Source organism: Rhinopithecus roxellana, chromosome 3, assembly GCF_007565055.1.
Source record: "Rhinopithecus roxellana isolate Shanxi Qingling chromosome 3, ASM756505v1, whole genome shotgun sequence".
Lineage (NCBI taxonomy): Eukaryota > Metazoa > Chordata > Mammalia > Primates > Cercopithecidae > Rhinopithecus > Rhinopithecus roxellana.
In genome coordinates this window covers 2,622,934-2,639,213 of record NC_044551.1, presented here as the reverse complement: position 1 = coordinate 2,639,213, position 16,280 = coordinate 2,622,934, and the positions used below count along the sequence as shown (strand labels likewise).

General features: G+C 42.1%; 1 protein-coding gene across 2 annotated transcripts in view; it reads left to right on the top strand.

Annotated features, from left to right (window-relative positions):
* Window positions 1-16,280, top strand: part of SV2C (synaptic vesicle glycoprotein 2C) — a 276,999-nt gene that overhangs the window by 191,115 nt on the left and 69,604 nt on the right. For both annotated transcript variants that reach the window (XM_010352825.2, XM_030927481.1), the window contains 2 exons: window positions 15,326-15,459; window positions 15,945-16,034. In XM_010352825.2, coding sequence (XP_010351127.1) covers window positions 15,326-15,459; window positions 15,945-16,034 — 224 coding nt within the window. The remainder of the gene's footprint in view (window positions 1-15,325; window positions 15,460-15,944; window positions 16,035-16,280) is intronic.

The following is a 16,280-nucleotide window of genomic DNA, read 5'->3' as shown; positions in this document are numbered from 1 at the left end:
TGAGACAAAGGAGAAAGGGGGTGGGGAATGAAGAAAAATAGCATTTGAATGTCTCCTACAGGGTTATAAATCTGGATGGGCAACAGTGGATCGCATCTCTGCCAACCGTTTAATTAATTCAGTCTTCTTTTAATCTCCATGATTCATACAACCTGAAGGAAACATGCTTTAAAGCTGTATTGTAGGAAGAGCCTCCTTTGAGTTACATATCAGTATATTAATTCTTGAATGTTTTATTTTTCCAGAAGAAAGTCTAATTTGTGTGTGGGGGAAGTACTAGGTTTGTTCACGAGAAAATGCATTCATTGCTTTGGGGGAAAGCCCCGTTCCTGTCTGACTGTAGTGAGATGAATCATTAGAAGTGGAATCACTGCCCAGGGGAGGAAAAACAAAAGTAAAGGATTCTGATGGCTCCCAGCAAAGCCTGAGAGTGGGCTGGAGATTTGCATTTGTTTATTCTTGTTAGTGAGCGTTTGCTGATCATCTACAACTTATAAAAAGTTGCAAGTCTATGGGAAACTGGTTCGAAACAAGGTAATACAAAATGGCAGCTATGACACTACAGAATAGTTTGGGGACATATCTAGCTGGGATGTGTATTGCGTTGGGGCAGGATGTATATTGTGTGGGACTCAAACGAGTAGATATGAAGCCTTTTACGGCTTTGTGATATTCACAGAAACGTGTTTCATTTTTTAATCTCTATGATTTATTTATTTATTATTTTTTTGAGACAGGGTCTCGCTCTTTCGCCCAGGGTGGAGTGCAGTGGCGCGATCTCAGCTCACTGCAGTCTCTGCCTCCCGGGTTCAAACAATTCTCCTGCCTCAGCTTCCCTAGTAGCTGGGATTACAGGCCCCAACCACTGCGCCCAGCTAATTTTTGTATTTCTAGTAGAGATGGGGTTTCACCATGTTGGCCACGCTGGTCTCGAACTCCCGACCTCAGGTGATCTGCCCGCCTCGGCCTCCCACAGTGCTGGGATTACAGGTGTGAGCCATCACACCTGGACTAATCTCTATGATTTTTAAAAGTGAAATTATCAGGCAAGAAGAGATGTCAAAAGGGAAAAAAAAAGAAAGAAAAATTGAACGATTCCATTTTGTATCTTCAATGGTAATTCAAGTAATCACGATTTTCTATGTTTCTCCCTCCTCAACCCCACAGTTTGGGGCTCACCAACTCCTTAACATAAGCTCTGCCAGACATTAGGGTGCCAGGAAGTATATTAGCAAAGGAATATAGATGTGTCTTAATTTTATAACAGGTGTATTGTTCCATTTCCAGTAACGTGATGGGCTCTGTTATTGGGACTAACTTCCCACAAAAAGCAACTGAAAAGAGTTTAACATGACAAATGGGGGAAAAATATCAGTGAGTGTATAGATGATTTGAACAACACGATCAACAAACTTGACCTAATAGATGTGTGTAGACACTGTACCCAGTACCTGTAGGGTACACGTTCTTTTGGGGCACACACAGAGCATTTATAAAAATGGACCACATACTGTGCTATAAAGCAAACTCCCATGTATTTCAAAAAAACTACCAAGCATGTGCTCTTATCACAGTGAAATTAAGCTAAGAAATCAGCTTTTTGAAAATTAGGGAACATAATAAATATGTTTCTAAAAAGTCCAGAGTCACATTTTCATCCACTGTACTTGGAGGGAGAGTATGAAGTCCCCTTGCTTGAGGCACAAGGACCAGAAATTAGAGCTCCCAGGTCATTGTAGTTTCATGCATTTCCCCACCCATTAGAATGGAATTTCTTTGACAAAAATGACAAAACTCTAAGGGTCATTTTGGGCCTGAGTCATGAGCTAAGCAGCTGTTTCAATTGTCAAGTGTTAAATGATTTGCTCTGGGTCAGAAACTATAAGGCAAGAAATGGGGTTAGGAAAAAGAAACAGGTTAAAGAGGTCAACAAGTTAGCAGAGGTATACAAGTGTGCCCTTTGGGCATCAGCAACAAAGAGCACCTGGGCTGACCTCTGCTGTCTTAACGCTGGAGATATTATAGCCCCCTCTGTATCCTGCTCTCCCTCTCCCCCGGGAGAAAAATCTTTCACCTAACAATGGATGCCACTAGAATTTTTGTATTGTTATCACAAAAATCTGCTAGGAATGAACAGAGAGCTCTTGCTGATCATGAGCAAGATCTTCCTGGGGCCATGTGCAAACAGCAAAAAGAAAACTTGATCTGGAAGAGAATGAGAACCAGGCAGTTATTTGGAATACTATTGCTGGGCTTTTTGGGATTTTTACGGACAGCTACTTTGAAAAGCAGCTTGACTGAGTTGCTAATATATAGAATAAGCACCATTATTTTGCTACAAGTCCTCCACCAACTTTTGGACACTTGTCTCAGAACTAACTGCAGTTTAGAAGGTGTTTTGTTTTGTTTTGTTTTCTGTTTTGAAAGTATTTCGTTTCTTGCCATAGATCTATACTTGAAAGAGAAGTTCTTGTGGCCTTATCTGGTCAAGATACAAGATCTTAGAATCAGAGAGAACTTTAGTTCTGGAATGAGCTTTAGAGGCTAGTGTTCCAACTTTCTACCCAATGTAAGAGTTGCCAATATTTACTTTTGTTTGTTTTTCAGTCTCCTAAAACTGTATGTGTTCATAAAATCAGCATGATTGATTTGTTATTATTCATCCACAGACATCAGCTAATATAACGGTTTATATATAAATACAAAACTATACATTTCACTTTAAATAAACATTTATGTGAGTAAAATAGAGAAGGAAACTTAATGTGTGCCTATATGTGCTATAAGATAACATGAATATATACAATGTATATTTATAGACTAATGAGCTGAGTTAACATGCATTTATGATACAAGCTTCAGTTGCATTTGGTCAAAATTTGACTATCCTACAGGCTCTTTTAGTATAAATTTGCATAAAAATCTTTTACAAAAAAGGATATATATATATATATATATATATATATATATCTTTTTTTAACTTCAGGCTGATTGACCTATGCTATCATAACATTAATACTATATTATTATCTATATACAAAAGCAAATCCCAAAAGACCTTTGCTCAAAATACAGACACACATGCATGCACATGCACATTTCATGCTGTCAGCTTTTTTCAAACTCTCAGACTCATCATTTCTCTCAGTGGAGTTTGGGAAGCACCATGCTTGAGTCAGTCTTACATATTGGCCCCAGGAACCCTTTCTGAAAAGGTCCCCTCATTCACTCTTTGCATATTGGGAGCACTCACAGAAGATATTCCAGAAAAAAAAAAATGACCCTAAAAAAATAAGCCCATGAATTTGTGAGTTTCAAAACCCCACCAGAAAATGTGCTTCTTCGAAAGCATGGTTAGGGTCATAAGTCAAATTCAGGAAGTAGAGGCATAATGTGACTTCCTTCCACTGCTGGCTGCTCCTCTGTGCATTCCAAAGGGCAAGACCAGAGTTTGGAAACAGAAATAGAGAAACTCGCAGGGAAGGTCGGCTTGTTGCTTGGGTCTACTCTTAAAGACAGATGACTACTGGAGTTCGTTGGAATTTAACCCCTGGACTCTCTCCCTGGGACATATAATTGGCTCTCACTTCCTGAAAGCATGATTATGTGTCACAGGCAGATCCCTGCCAATTATTTTGATTGTGATTGCTTTCTGCATCTCTGTTGGCAATAGTGTTCACAGGATTTCAGCTCAAGGAGAACGGTCGCAGCCCCAAGGATCCAAGATTAGAATATGACTGCGGCTATAGGTCAAAAGATTAAAGGTCTGTGAATATTGTTCTCTTTTTCACCCAGAGATACCAAGACAGTCTCTGGCACTTTTGCCTTGGTATCCATAAGTGAGAACTGTATTGTCAGTGTTTAGATTGTCACAATCAGAATTCACATTCATTTAGTTCAGAAAAATATGTAAGTATTGAATAGTGGCACAATTATAATTTGATTCTTTCTCCTCTCTCTTCTCCCATCAGGGCCTGTGTCTCAGAAAATGTAAAGGCTTGCAACTCTTTGAAAAGCTTTCTCTTTTCCTTTTTGGGTAAAAAGTTATACAAGACACTACAAAATTCAAACATTAAGGAAATGTCCAAAGTGAAAATCTTCAGAATGGAGGACTATAATTTTTTTCAAAAAGTAAAAGTCCTCATGGGCTTCTACTCCCTACCCTGAGTAACCACTTTAAATAGTTTAGTGCATTTTCCTCCTAGTCACTTTCTAGATGTACTGATATGTTTTATGTATATATAGAAATGAAATCACTATTATTTAAAAGTGCTTTTTTCACTGAGCAAAGTCACTTGGACATTTTCCATGTATCTGTTTAGAAAAATCCACCTCATTCTTTCCCAGTAGTTAAATGATGTTCCATTGTAAGACTATACCATAGTTTATTTAACTATCTCTCCTTCATGTGCCCCCCTCCACCTATTACTTGGCCTTTTTTTCCTTTTTCTCCTTCTTTTTTTATTTTTTTCTTTTTACAAATTGAGAAAGAGATGAAAAATCTCTGCTGGTATTAGCAACAGGAACCATCCAGCTGCATCTGGTTAAATCTTGTGGACTCACAGATGCATGACAACCTGAGTTTCCAGCCAATGATTAATGTTTCATGCAGATTACATAGTATTTATATTTTAAACCTGTGACATGTTGAGGGGATAAAATTTTATATCTGTAGGAACAAAATCAGAAATTCATCTGATCATTGTCCTCTTCCTAGGCTTGTTGGACACTTCAAAAAATGGATTTGGGGCCCCTTTTCTAAAGAAAATTTTAGTTGGCCAGGTGCCTTGTGAGTAAAGAAGACCACAGACAAATCAATACAGGTGATTTACTTCTTAGCTTAAAAATTGTTCTCACATATGATATTCAATGTTTCCATTTAGAACTTTGGATTTGTGTCTTGTACCTAAGATCTGCATTCCTACCAAAAGCTATTTCATTAATAATATCACATAACTGACAATCAAATGTAGATCAGCAGGCTGGGCGCAGTGACTCACACCTGTAATCCCAGCACTTTGGGAGGTCGAGGCAGACAGATCATGAGGTCAGGAGATTGAGGCCATCCTGGCTAACACAGTGAAACCCCATCTCTACTAAAAATACAAAAAATTAGCTGGGCGTGGCAGCGCACACCTGTAGTCCCAGCTACTTGGGAGGCTGAGGCAGGAGAATGGCGTGAACCCGGGAGGCGGAGCTTGCAGTGAGCCAAGGTCGCGCCACTGCACTCCAGCCTGGGCAACAGAGCGATACTCTGCCTCAAAAAAAATATAGATAGATAGATAGATAGATAGATAGATAGATAGATAGATAATAGATAATAGATAGATAAGCAAAGTAGGTATCAAGTCCCCCAGGGGATCAGGGACAGAGCCCAGACAAGGACATGAAAGCCAGCATCCTTGTATGTATGTCACACACTTCTGCCTTGGCACCTTGAAAGGTTTCATACAGTTAGGCAACTGGGGAGGCAGCTATTTTCTGCAGTCACAGAGCACATCAGCTTAAGGCTGGCAAAAAACTTTGATTATTGTGCATGACATATAATACTTTTATTAACTCCACACTGATTAGTGCTGTGCTGGAACTGCTTTTTGTAATACTCTAATTGAGATCCTTCCTTGCATGGAATTTATATTATCTGTAGATAAATTCCTCTGTATGACATTTGAATGAGTATCTTAACAAAGACCAAAGGATAATTAGAACCATCACACATAAAAGACATATTTTTTAAGACAAAAAGGTGTGGTGCCAACATAAAAGTTTCATTTAAAAGAATCCATTTTACTAACTGCAGGTAAGTATCCTAAAGCAACAACCCAGTTTCCTAGTTGAATGTGGCTTGTTTTCCCATTCCTGTCCTTTATTCCATGTTGCTGTCTCTCCACTTTCTGGTTTTGTAGTGTAGGTTTTGTGTGGCTCTCAAATTCAAATTTAAGCCACTTAAAATGGACCTCAGAAGCGGGTCCTGAGAATTCATGGCTGAGTAGTGATAGTGGTCAGTGTTTTACCCCTTCATTCTTGTATCTATTTTTAATCCAGAGAATTGTATCATAGTTTTAGAAAGCATTTGCAGGGTCATTTCTTGAGGCCCTCATGGTATCTATCTCTCATTCAAGCCACAGGTTATCACCCATCAGCCTTTGACCCTGCCCCCTGCCATGGGACATGCTACAAGGCAGAAGGAGCATCCAGCACCCTTTGCAGGACTCCCTCTCAGGGCTCACATGATCCTCCCACATCAGCCTCCCAAGAAGCTGGGACTACAGACATGCACCAGGCTAACTTTTGTATTTCTTGTAGAGACGGGGTTTTGCCATGTTGCACAGAATGGTATCGAACTCTTGACCTCGGGTGATCCGCCCACTTCAGCCTCCCAAAGTGCTGGGATTACAGGCATCAGTTACAGCACCTGGCCTTTTTTTTTTTTTTTTTTTTTTTTTTTTTGAGACAGCATCTCACTTTGTCGCCTAGTAGCTAGGACCACGGGTATGTACCACTACATCTGGCTTCTTTCTTTCTTTCTTTCTTTCTTTTTAAGAGATGAAGTCTTGCTGTGTTACCCAGGCTAGTCTCAGAATCCTGGCCTCAAGCAGTCCTGCTGCCTTGGCCTCCCAAAGAGCTGGGATTACAGGTGTGAGCCAACACATCTGGCCTTGTCTGTTAACATATCTGCCTTTTTCAATGGATTATGACCTCCTTGAGAGCAGGGAATCAGTCTCCATATCACAGCATTATGACAGGCACATATAGGCACTAAAGTAGGAATCAATGAACAAAAAGTAAATGAAGATATCACTAGGCATTAGGGAAACACAAATTAAAATTGTGATGAGATACCACTAGATTCCTATAAGAAGGGCTAAAATTTAAGAAAAGAAACCTAACAAGTGAAGGGAAAGATGTGAAGGAGCTAGAACTCGCATACACTACTGGTGGGAATTCAAGATGGCACAACCAGTGTGCGAAATAGTTTGGTAGTCTGCTATAAAGCTAAACATGAGCTTATTATGTGACTCAACCATTCCACTCCTACATATTTACCCAAGGAAAGTTCGGTGGCACACAGAAATGTATGAAATGTATATAGCAACTTTATTCATAATCACCCAAAACTGCAACCAATCTAAGTGTCCTTCAACTGGTGAGTGGATAAACTAAATGTGGTATATTCACACAATAGAATACTACAACACAATGAAAAAGAACAAACCACAGGTATGTGCAACAGTTTGCATAAATCTCAACTGTATTATGCAAAGTATAAGAACCAGACCAAGGCTGGGCATAGTGGCGCATGCCTGTAACCTCAGCATTTTGAGAGGCCAAGGCAGGAGGATGGCTTGAGCCCAGGAGTTCAAGACCAGTCTGGACAACATGGTGAAACTCTGGCTTTACAAAAAGTTAGCCGGGCATGGTGGCACTTGCCCATGGTCCCAGCTATTTGGGAGGCTGAGGCAGGAGAATCACCTGAGCTTTGGAAGCCAAGGCTGCAGTGCTGAGATCATGCTACTGCACTCCAGCCTGGGCGACAGAGGAGACCCTGTCTCAAAAAAAAACAAAAAAACAAAAAAAAACAAAAAAATCCAGATTCAAAAAGCTATGTACAATATGGTTCCATTTATATGATATTCTGGAAAGACAAAACTATAGGGACAGACAAGAGATCAGTGATTGCCAGGGTTAGGGCTGGAGGAAGAAGTGACTCTCAAGGGGCAGAAGGAGGGAATGTTTTGAGGTGATGAAACTGTTCTGTGCCCTGATAATGATGGTGGTTACATGACTCTGCATTTGTCAAGCTCATAGCACTGTATAACTAAAAACAAATAAAGTTTTACTCTATGAAGATACAAACTTAATTTGAAAAAGTGAATCAAGGTTGTTTTGCTGTTTAGTGTAGATTCAGAAAGAAAATAATCAAAAGAAAATCTGGGTCTGTGGTCTTGTAGCCTGCACTGATTTTGCCCATGCTCATGTACACATAGTTGTGTGTGTGTGTGTGTGTGTGTGTGTGTGTGTGTGTGTGTTCAACAAACATTGAAAGAACACTTCCTATGGACTAGCACTTGCTTGGCAGGTCTTGATGAGTAGGAAAAGCAGGGTTCCACTCTCTTTGTGGGAGAGGGACAGGTAATAAATATGTAAACAATATGTGAATATGACAACTTTAGATAGTGATAAGTGCTGTCAGGACAATAAATCAGGCCTACATGATAAAGAGTGGGATTTGGTGTGTGGGCCTCTCTGAAGAGACAACCTTAAGCTGAATCCTGGAAGGTACGAAGCAGGCAGCTATGCATGCAAATACTCAAGTAGAGCTGTCCAGACCGGGAAAACATCACATTCCAAGACTCCTAGGGGACAACATTGAAAACCCTCTCACTTCAAAACTCAGAAAAGCTGGCTAAAATACAACAAACATCCTCTCTATACTTTCTCATGCATGGCTGGGCTTCCAGGAAAAAAGGCTTAGCCCCTAGGATGGGATTAAGCTCTATGTTCAGAGAACTGGAAGCAGGTCAACGGGACTGGCTGAAGCCAGTTAGAGGACCAGCAGAAGATGAGCTCAGATACATGAATAGGAAGCAGTTTACATAGGCCTTAGGTACCATAATAAGACATTTGGGTTTCATTCCAAATGTACTGGGAGCTGTGGGAGGCTTTCAAGTGACAAAGTGAAGTGACCTTATTGACATTTTAAAAGAATAATTCTGGCTGCTATAGGAAGAATGGACTCTGGAAGACCAGGAGTGATAGGGAGACCAAACAGGAGCCTGTTGCTGAAGGTCAGGGGAAGGTCCACATCGCCCAGAACCTGTGCAGTGCCATGGAGATAGGGAGAAGTGAGTGGCTTTGAGGTATATTTTAGAGCTGAAACTTGCTGATGGATTGAACATTGGGGGTTGTGAGGGAAAAAGAAGATGAGAATGAGGTCTCGGTTTTTGACATGTGTATCTGGGATCTGACAGTGCTGAAATAGGGAAGGGTAAGAGAGAAACAACAGTTTTCCTTGGGAGTGTGGCAGGAAACCAAAATTACATTTTAGACATGGTAACTTTGAGACACCCACTAGGCATCTCTGTGAAGATGTAAGTAGGCAGGTCAAGGTATATTTCTGGAGCTTTGGGAAGAGAAAAGAATGTATTTCAGAGACAGTGGCATGCAGGTGGCACTTACAGTCATGGAGATAGATTAGTCCCCCTAGAAAGGGCCTATGGGCAGAGGAGATAACTAATGACCAAGATTTGGAGTGTGCCAACCTTTGGGGGCCAGTCAGAGAAGCCAGCTAAGGAAACTGAAGGAAAGCTGGTGAAGTGGGAACGAAACTAGCACTTAGTGATGAGGAAGCCAAGGGAAAAAAGTTTTACAAAAGACAGTGGAATGGACAGCTATAGAGAATGATTTAGAGAGTTTGATTGGAGTGAAAACAGAGAAGCAACCATTAAATATGACAAAGACTGGTGACTTTGGTAAGCTCAGTTTCTGTGGAATTTGGGGACAGCCTGTCTGGGGTGAGAATACTGGGGAAGAAAGTGGAGACTGGCTATAGACCATCCTTTTGAGATTTTACTGTAAAGGGGAACTGAGGAACAGCAGTGCAGCTGGAGAAGCCTGTGGGAGAGGAGGAAGGGCTCTTTCTCGGGTGTCAGATAGAGATGTACTGATAGAATGACCCATCAAATCAAGTGAGAGAACATGACGATGAGGGTTGGAGAGGGGCAGATACTTACAGGAGTTCTGTCCTTGAGGGAACCCATGTGAGCAGGGTGGCCTTAGCTAGGCACATGGATGGCTCATCTGTTGTAACCAAAGGGAAGACAGAGAGATGGAACAGGGGCAGGTGGATGAATAGAGTCAGGAATGAGAAGATGAGATGTATGTAGTTCTCTCTGTGTTTATTTCCTCTAAGAAATAGGAAGTGAGGTCAAGTGCCAGGAGTGGAGCTGGCTGCTGGAGATTTGACAAGACATGGAAAAAGGTACAAAATTGTTTTGGAGACTGGGGGGAAATAAAGCATATTACAAACAAATGGAGAGAGAAATGAGTGGACAACACACCCTTTAGAGAGAGAGACACCACCAGCATGTATGTGTTTATATGTGTGTGTCACACATGCATATACACACACACACACTAAGCAATGAGGGAGAGAAGGACCTCAACAGCAACAAGCAGGCTAAATTTCAGCTGTTCGATGGAAGAATCTACACTGGAATAAACTATTCTAAGCTGAGCAGAGCTGGACTGCTCTGCTAGCTCTCATCAGTTAGCTCTCTTCTGGGTTTCGATTGTGGTCCAATTCCTTGGGAGGCTGAAAACGGCCCAACTGGAATCATGTTGCAATCAGTCTCTCCACCAGCTGATATGATGTTCCAGAGCAGTAAGAGTGAAGAACAAAATTCCCAAGACCAGCTGTCAAGAGGGAGCCTGGCGTCCTTGGAGAGGCTTCTGGAGAAGTCCAGGCAAAAGCAGGGAGCCTGCTCGGCGCTGCCCCGGCAGCCTCGTGGCCGGCTCCGAGGTGGCCTGGCTGCTTTCCCCATGGGGGGCCTGGTAGGCAGGCGGCAGGGGCCGCCACGTGCAGGACCTGCCCGGGTGTAGGGATGTAGGGTCCCCTGGCCCAGAGCAGGCTCATCCTGCCAGGTCTGGATCCAAGCACAGTCTCAGCTTTTGGAGCCAGCAGTTGCAGCTAAGCCGAATTCAGTTGTTCTGACCCCAGTTCAGCTGACAGGTGAGGGTCGGCTGTGTTCCCGGTGCTGAGAGCGCGGCGGGGTGCGCGGCAGGGTCTGAGCCCGCCGGGATGACAGGATCCCGGCGATGCGGCCCAACAGGAAGCAGAGCACATGGAGGCAGAAACGAGAAACTGTATCTCAGCCCAAGTTCTGAGTTAGTCGGCCCCGGGCCAGGTTAAGTAACTTAGGACTTGCAAAACCTAAAAAACCTAAAGCAGTAGAGAATTACCTTATACAGATGGCAAGATATGGACAACTAAGTGAGAAGGTTGATACCTTCTCAGAACTAGGTTTAATAGAAATCCTTTAAAAAAGTAAACCAGCAAACAGAAAAGACAACAACAGTGAAATTCAACAGAAGTAATGGACTCTGATGAAGATGACGATTATTGAACTAAAAGTGTTCATAGACTAGAACTTAATAGAACGATTCTAGGACAGAAGTTAAGATCTGATTAAAATTTTGTTTATTGTTTATATGGCTTTTTAAACTATAAACTTGTTATGCAAAGTAAAAAAAAAAAAAAAAAAAAAAAAAAAAGGCAGGGAGCCTGAAGTTTTATAGAGAATGCTACAGTTCTCCAACTTAACTTCTATCAGCCAAGTTAGCAGCAGAGCTTTAACTGTAAGAAGAAGTGTATTGGTTTCTGTTGCTGCTGTAACAAACCACCGTGAACATATTGGCTTTAAACAACACAAATTTATTATCCGACAGTTCTAGAGATCGAAAGTCTAAATGGGTTGGCAGGGCTTCTAGAGTCTCCTTCTGGAGGCTCTAGGAGAGATTGTGTGTCCTTGTCTTTTCCAGCTTCTACCAGCCACCTGCATTCCCTAGTTTGTGACCCACTCCTCTATCTTCAAAGCCAGCAGCACAGCATCTTCAAATCTCTCTCCAAACTGACCTCTGCTTCCCTCAACCCATCTCCCTTTCTCAGTGTGACTCTCTTGCCTCCCTCTTTTCCTTCTAGGGACATTTGTATTTACATTGAGCCCAACCGTATCATATAAAATAATCTCTTTATCTCAAGATCCTTAACACTTGCAAAGCCCCTTGGCATGTAAGGTAACATATTCACAGGTTAGGATGAGGACATCTTCAGGGGTCAGGGAATATTATTCAACCATAAGAAGCTTCCTGCTATATCCATTGTAGCAAATTTCTCTTTGGTTAAATCACTTCATCCTGTTTGCCTTTGAAAACTTTACCTTCTGAACTAATTGGTGTTCTGTGTGAGAAACACGTGAGGGGAGAAGAAAAGGCACACACACAATACCTTTAAGGGTAAACAAGCTTTATCCCACATAAATGGCAATGCAGATATAATAATCAAATTGATATAATAAGCAAACGATATAATAAGCAGATTGCAATGGGAAGGGGAGAAGGGAAGAGATTTACATTCACAAGACTATGGAGGATTCACCCCCAGACTGGGAAGCAACAGCCTGGGCTCCAGAGTCAGCCACTCATCCGTGTACAGATGATCAGAGGTCTCATGAAGCTTCGGCGCACTCTGGGACCCTAACTCTTTTTGTAACAAGTTGTTTGGCATGAGGCCCAGTCACGAGGGCCCTTTGCGACTGGGCTCAAGGAACACAAAAAAGTCAAACTGTTTTTGTGATTGTCTATTGTTTTTCAGTAACTAATGTATAGGAATCGATTGAAATAGAGATTTCTCCGAAACAGTGCTGGATGAATGCCTTAAGGGGCTCACACAACCTGTTCTGGGACTTGGTGACCATTGTTTGTGTCCATATTCAATTGAGTTCAAATTTAATATTTAACTTTTCCTCCACAATTGATTAAAACAGTGGCACCAGAGGCTAGGCACAGTGGCTCACACCTGTAATCCCAGCACTTTGGGAGGCCGAAGGTGGGCAGATCACTTGAGGTCAGGAGTTCGAGACTAGTCTGGCCAACATGGTGAAACCCTGTCTCTACTAAAAATTCAAAAAAAATAGCCAGGCATGGTGGCAGGCACCTGTAATCCCAGTTACTCAGGAGGCTGAGGCATGAGAATCACATAAACTCAGGAGGCAAAGATTACAGTGAGCCGAGATCGTGCCACTGCACTCTAGCCTGAGTGACAGAGTGAGACTCTATCTCAAAAAAACAAAACAAAGCAAAACAAAAACAAGGCCGGGCGCAGTGGCTCAGGCCTGTAATCCCAGCACTTTGGGAGGCTGAGGTGGGCAGATCACGAGATCAGGAGATCGAGACCATCCTGGCCAACATGGTGAAACCCCCTGTCTACTAAAAATACAAAATTAGCTGGGCATGGTGGCGTGCACCTGTAGTCCCAGTTATTTGGGAGGCTGAGGCAGGAGAATTGCTTGAACCCAGGAGGCGGAGGTTGCAGTGAGCTGAGATTGCACCACTGCACTCCAGCCTAGCGACAGAGTGAGACTCCGTCTCAAAACAAAAACAAAAACAAAAAAAACAAAAGAACAGTGGTACCAGAGACCTTCCCTTCTCTTGCCTTCGCTTGTTTCCCCCATACTTTATGAAATGTGCTGTGGCCTGAAATTTAAAACATTACATTTGCTTAACTCAGCCACCTAAAGCTTTTATTTTTTTCTTTCAGTCCCTTAAAGTAATAGGATTTGAAGCTTTTAAAAAGAAGTTCTTTATATGAAGCTCTGAGATCAAATGTGAAGTGAACAAGTTGTTTTCTCTGATCCATCATAGGGTTTTGTCTGCATTTTGGATATGTGAGAGTTTTGAACTTCTGCTACATAAAACATCATAGCAATCATACACCCTACAGTTTATGATATAATTAATATGGTAATACATATTATCTTCATATATTAAATTCCCAGAAAGATTCTATTAATCTAAGATTAATATAGCATGTCATTGATGTTTACATCATTTGTCACAAATTCAGCATTTAAGAATGAGTAAGCGTGCACACTCGTGAGGCTGTGTGTGGCTGTAAGATTCTGTTTCAAATCCTGGCAGGAAAGACTAATGTGTAACTTCAGCTCTGTAGCCTTGAGGAAGTTACATCACCTTCAGAATCTCACTTGGCTCCCAGGTAAACAATGAGTAATTATACAGGTCTCCTGGAGATAGGATGTATATTATCTGATTTTTGTTCACAAAAAGGCATATAAATTCCAAGCATTGCTAGAGATTAAAATTTCACCTCACATAATTCATCTATGCCTTTATAAATCTCCTCTCTGTTTTCAATTAGATGGGATATGCCTCATTATTTCTCATTTAGAACCAGCCATTTGAATGAATTTTATATTCGTTTGAATGAATATAAAATGGTTTGCTTTCAGCCATTTTATATTCATTCAAATATTAGCTTTCTTTTAGTTCTTGAAAGGATTTCTGTTTGTCTCCCATTATGCTTATTTTTATAATATATAAAATTTTATATTTTTATAATATGTAGAAGTTAAAGTGTTCTATTTAGAAATGTAAAACTCTCTGGATCTATTGCATGAGGTGGATGAGGAGACATGCAGCAACCGCCAATTCCTAATAATTGTGCTGGTCAGGGCGCCAGCAGAAGCTAGTGACACCCTCAAAAGGGGCCGTGGAAAGGAGTTTAATGAAGGGACTCTTTTTTTTTTTTTTTTTTTTTTTGAGATGGAGTCTCGCTATGTCACCCAGGCTGGAGTGCAGTGGCGCGATCTCGACTCACTACAAGCTCCATCCCGGGTTCGCGCCATTCTCCTGCCTCAGCCTCCTGAGTGGCTGGGACTACAGGCGCCCGCCACCACACCCGGCTAATTTTTTGTATTTTTTTTTTAGTAGAGACGGGGTTTCACTCTGTTAGCCAAGATGGTCTCGATCTCCTGACCTCCTGATCCGCCCGCCTCGGCCTCCCAAAGTGCTGGGATTACAGGCATGAGCCACTGCACCCGGCCTAATGAAGGGACTCTTTATAAAGATGTGGGAACCGTTCAGAGAAGGCAGTAAGGAATAATAAAGCACCCTGGATCCACCTATGCCTCAAAGAGCAACTGGAGGGAAGGGTAGCCAGACCCTGACAAGAGCTGTGGCTGCTGTGGAAAAAGACCCAGGAAATGAGAGCACCCACTGTCAGACTTCTAGCCAGTTAGGGGGAAGGCAGAAGGGAAGCAAGGGAAATAAATATCCCAACCCTCCTTCACTTTGTTCTCTTGCCTTCCTTCCTTTATTCAAACTTAGCTATACAAGCCAGTGGGCAACGGAGCCGGTTGATGCAGTCCATAGAGAGCCATTCCCTAGCACACAGCAGAGTGGGAAAGAGTGGAGAGTGATCTGGAAGAGCAAACAAAAGATAACTAGTACAGTGGTCTATTGGACAAAGCATCCCAAATTTATGTTGGCCTTTGGGGTTTGGTACATACATACCTGCACCCCCATACTTAGGCCTTGACCCCTTTAGTTCCAAGCACCTTTCTTCTCAGCTCTGCCATTATGGGTCTTAAAGTTGAGCTGGCCACCATGGATGATCCCCAGATCAGCTCACTGCTCTGTGGATAGTAAGACTTGACTAATAAGTCGATGGCTTGGACACCCTGGGTGACGTTCCCAGGAGGCTGTCTAGGAGGAGCTCTCCCTCACTCTCCCTGTCCTCCTTTTCCAGGTTGGAGCTTCAGCATGGGATCGGCCTACCAGTTTCACAGTTGGCGTGTGTTTGTCATCGTCTGTGCACTCCCCTGTGTCTCCTCCGTGGTAGCCCTCACGTTCATGCCTGAAAGCCCACGATTCTTGTTGGAGGTAACAGTTATTATTGCAGATACTCAGGCAGCCCACCTCTATTGGAAAAAGTTCCATGTTAATTCTAGGAAAGCACAGTTGCCTATTTGAGAGGTACATTTTCCCTTCCTATTATGGCATGATGGAGGATTTGGTTTCGTGGAGACCTGCTTTCAACAACCAACATGTTAAAAAGCTGCCTCGTGGCTAGAAAACACTTATGTTTCTCCTTAAGCAAATTACTTGACTCAATGAAGAAAACATGATTTATTGTTTTATAGTGAAATTTTACCATCTGGAGATACTATTTCTAGTTATAACCACATTATTTGAACTGCTCATGTATTCAGTGATATCCAAATAGTCTGTGCGTTCCAATGGGATGTACTGAGATACATTTGCACAATTATACCTCATTTGATCTGACAATGCAAGATGGCTATTGGAAAATCAGGGACAGTAAGTGTGTCGCTCCTAGCACTTCACTGTCCACTCTCATTTCTTAGGTTGGAAAACATGATGAAGCTTGGATGATTCTGAAGTTAATTCATGACACCAACATGAGAGCCCGGGGTCAGCCTGAGAAGGTCTTCACGGTGAGTCTTCTCCTCAGAGAATCCTCAACACCAGGGATTGGGACATGTTTAATGTCAAGAGAAAAACTCTAAATATTTTAGGCTTTGCAAGTCATATAGTCTTTGACACAGCTACTCAACTCTGCCATTGTAGTGCAAAAGCAGCCGTAGGCAATATTAAAACAAATGGGATGACTGTGTGTCAATAAAACTGTATTTACAGAGACAGGCGGAGGGCTGTTTTTGGCCCATAGGTTGCCAACCTCG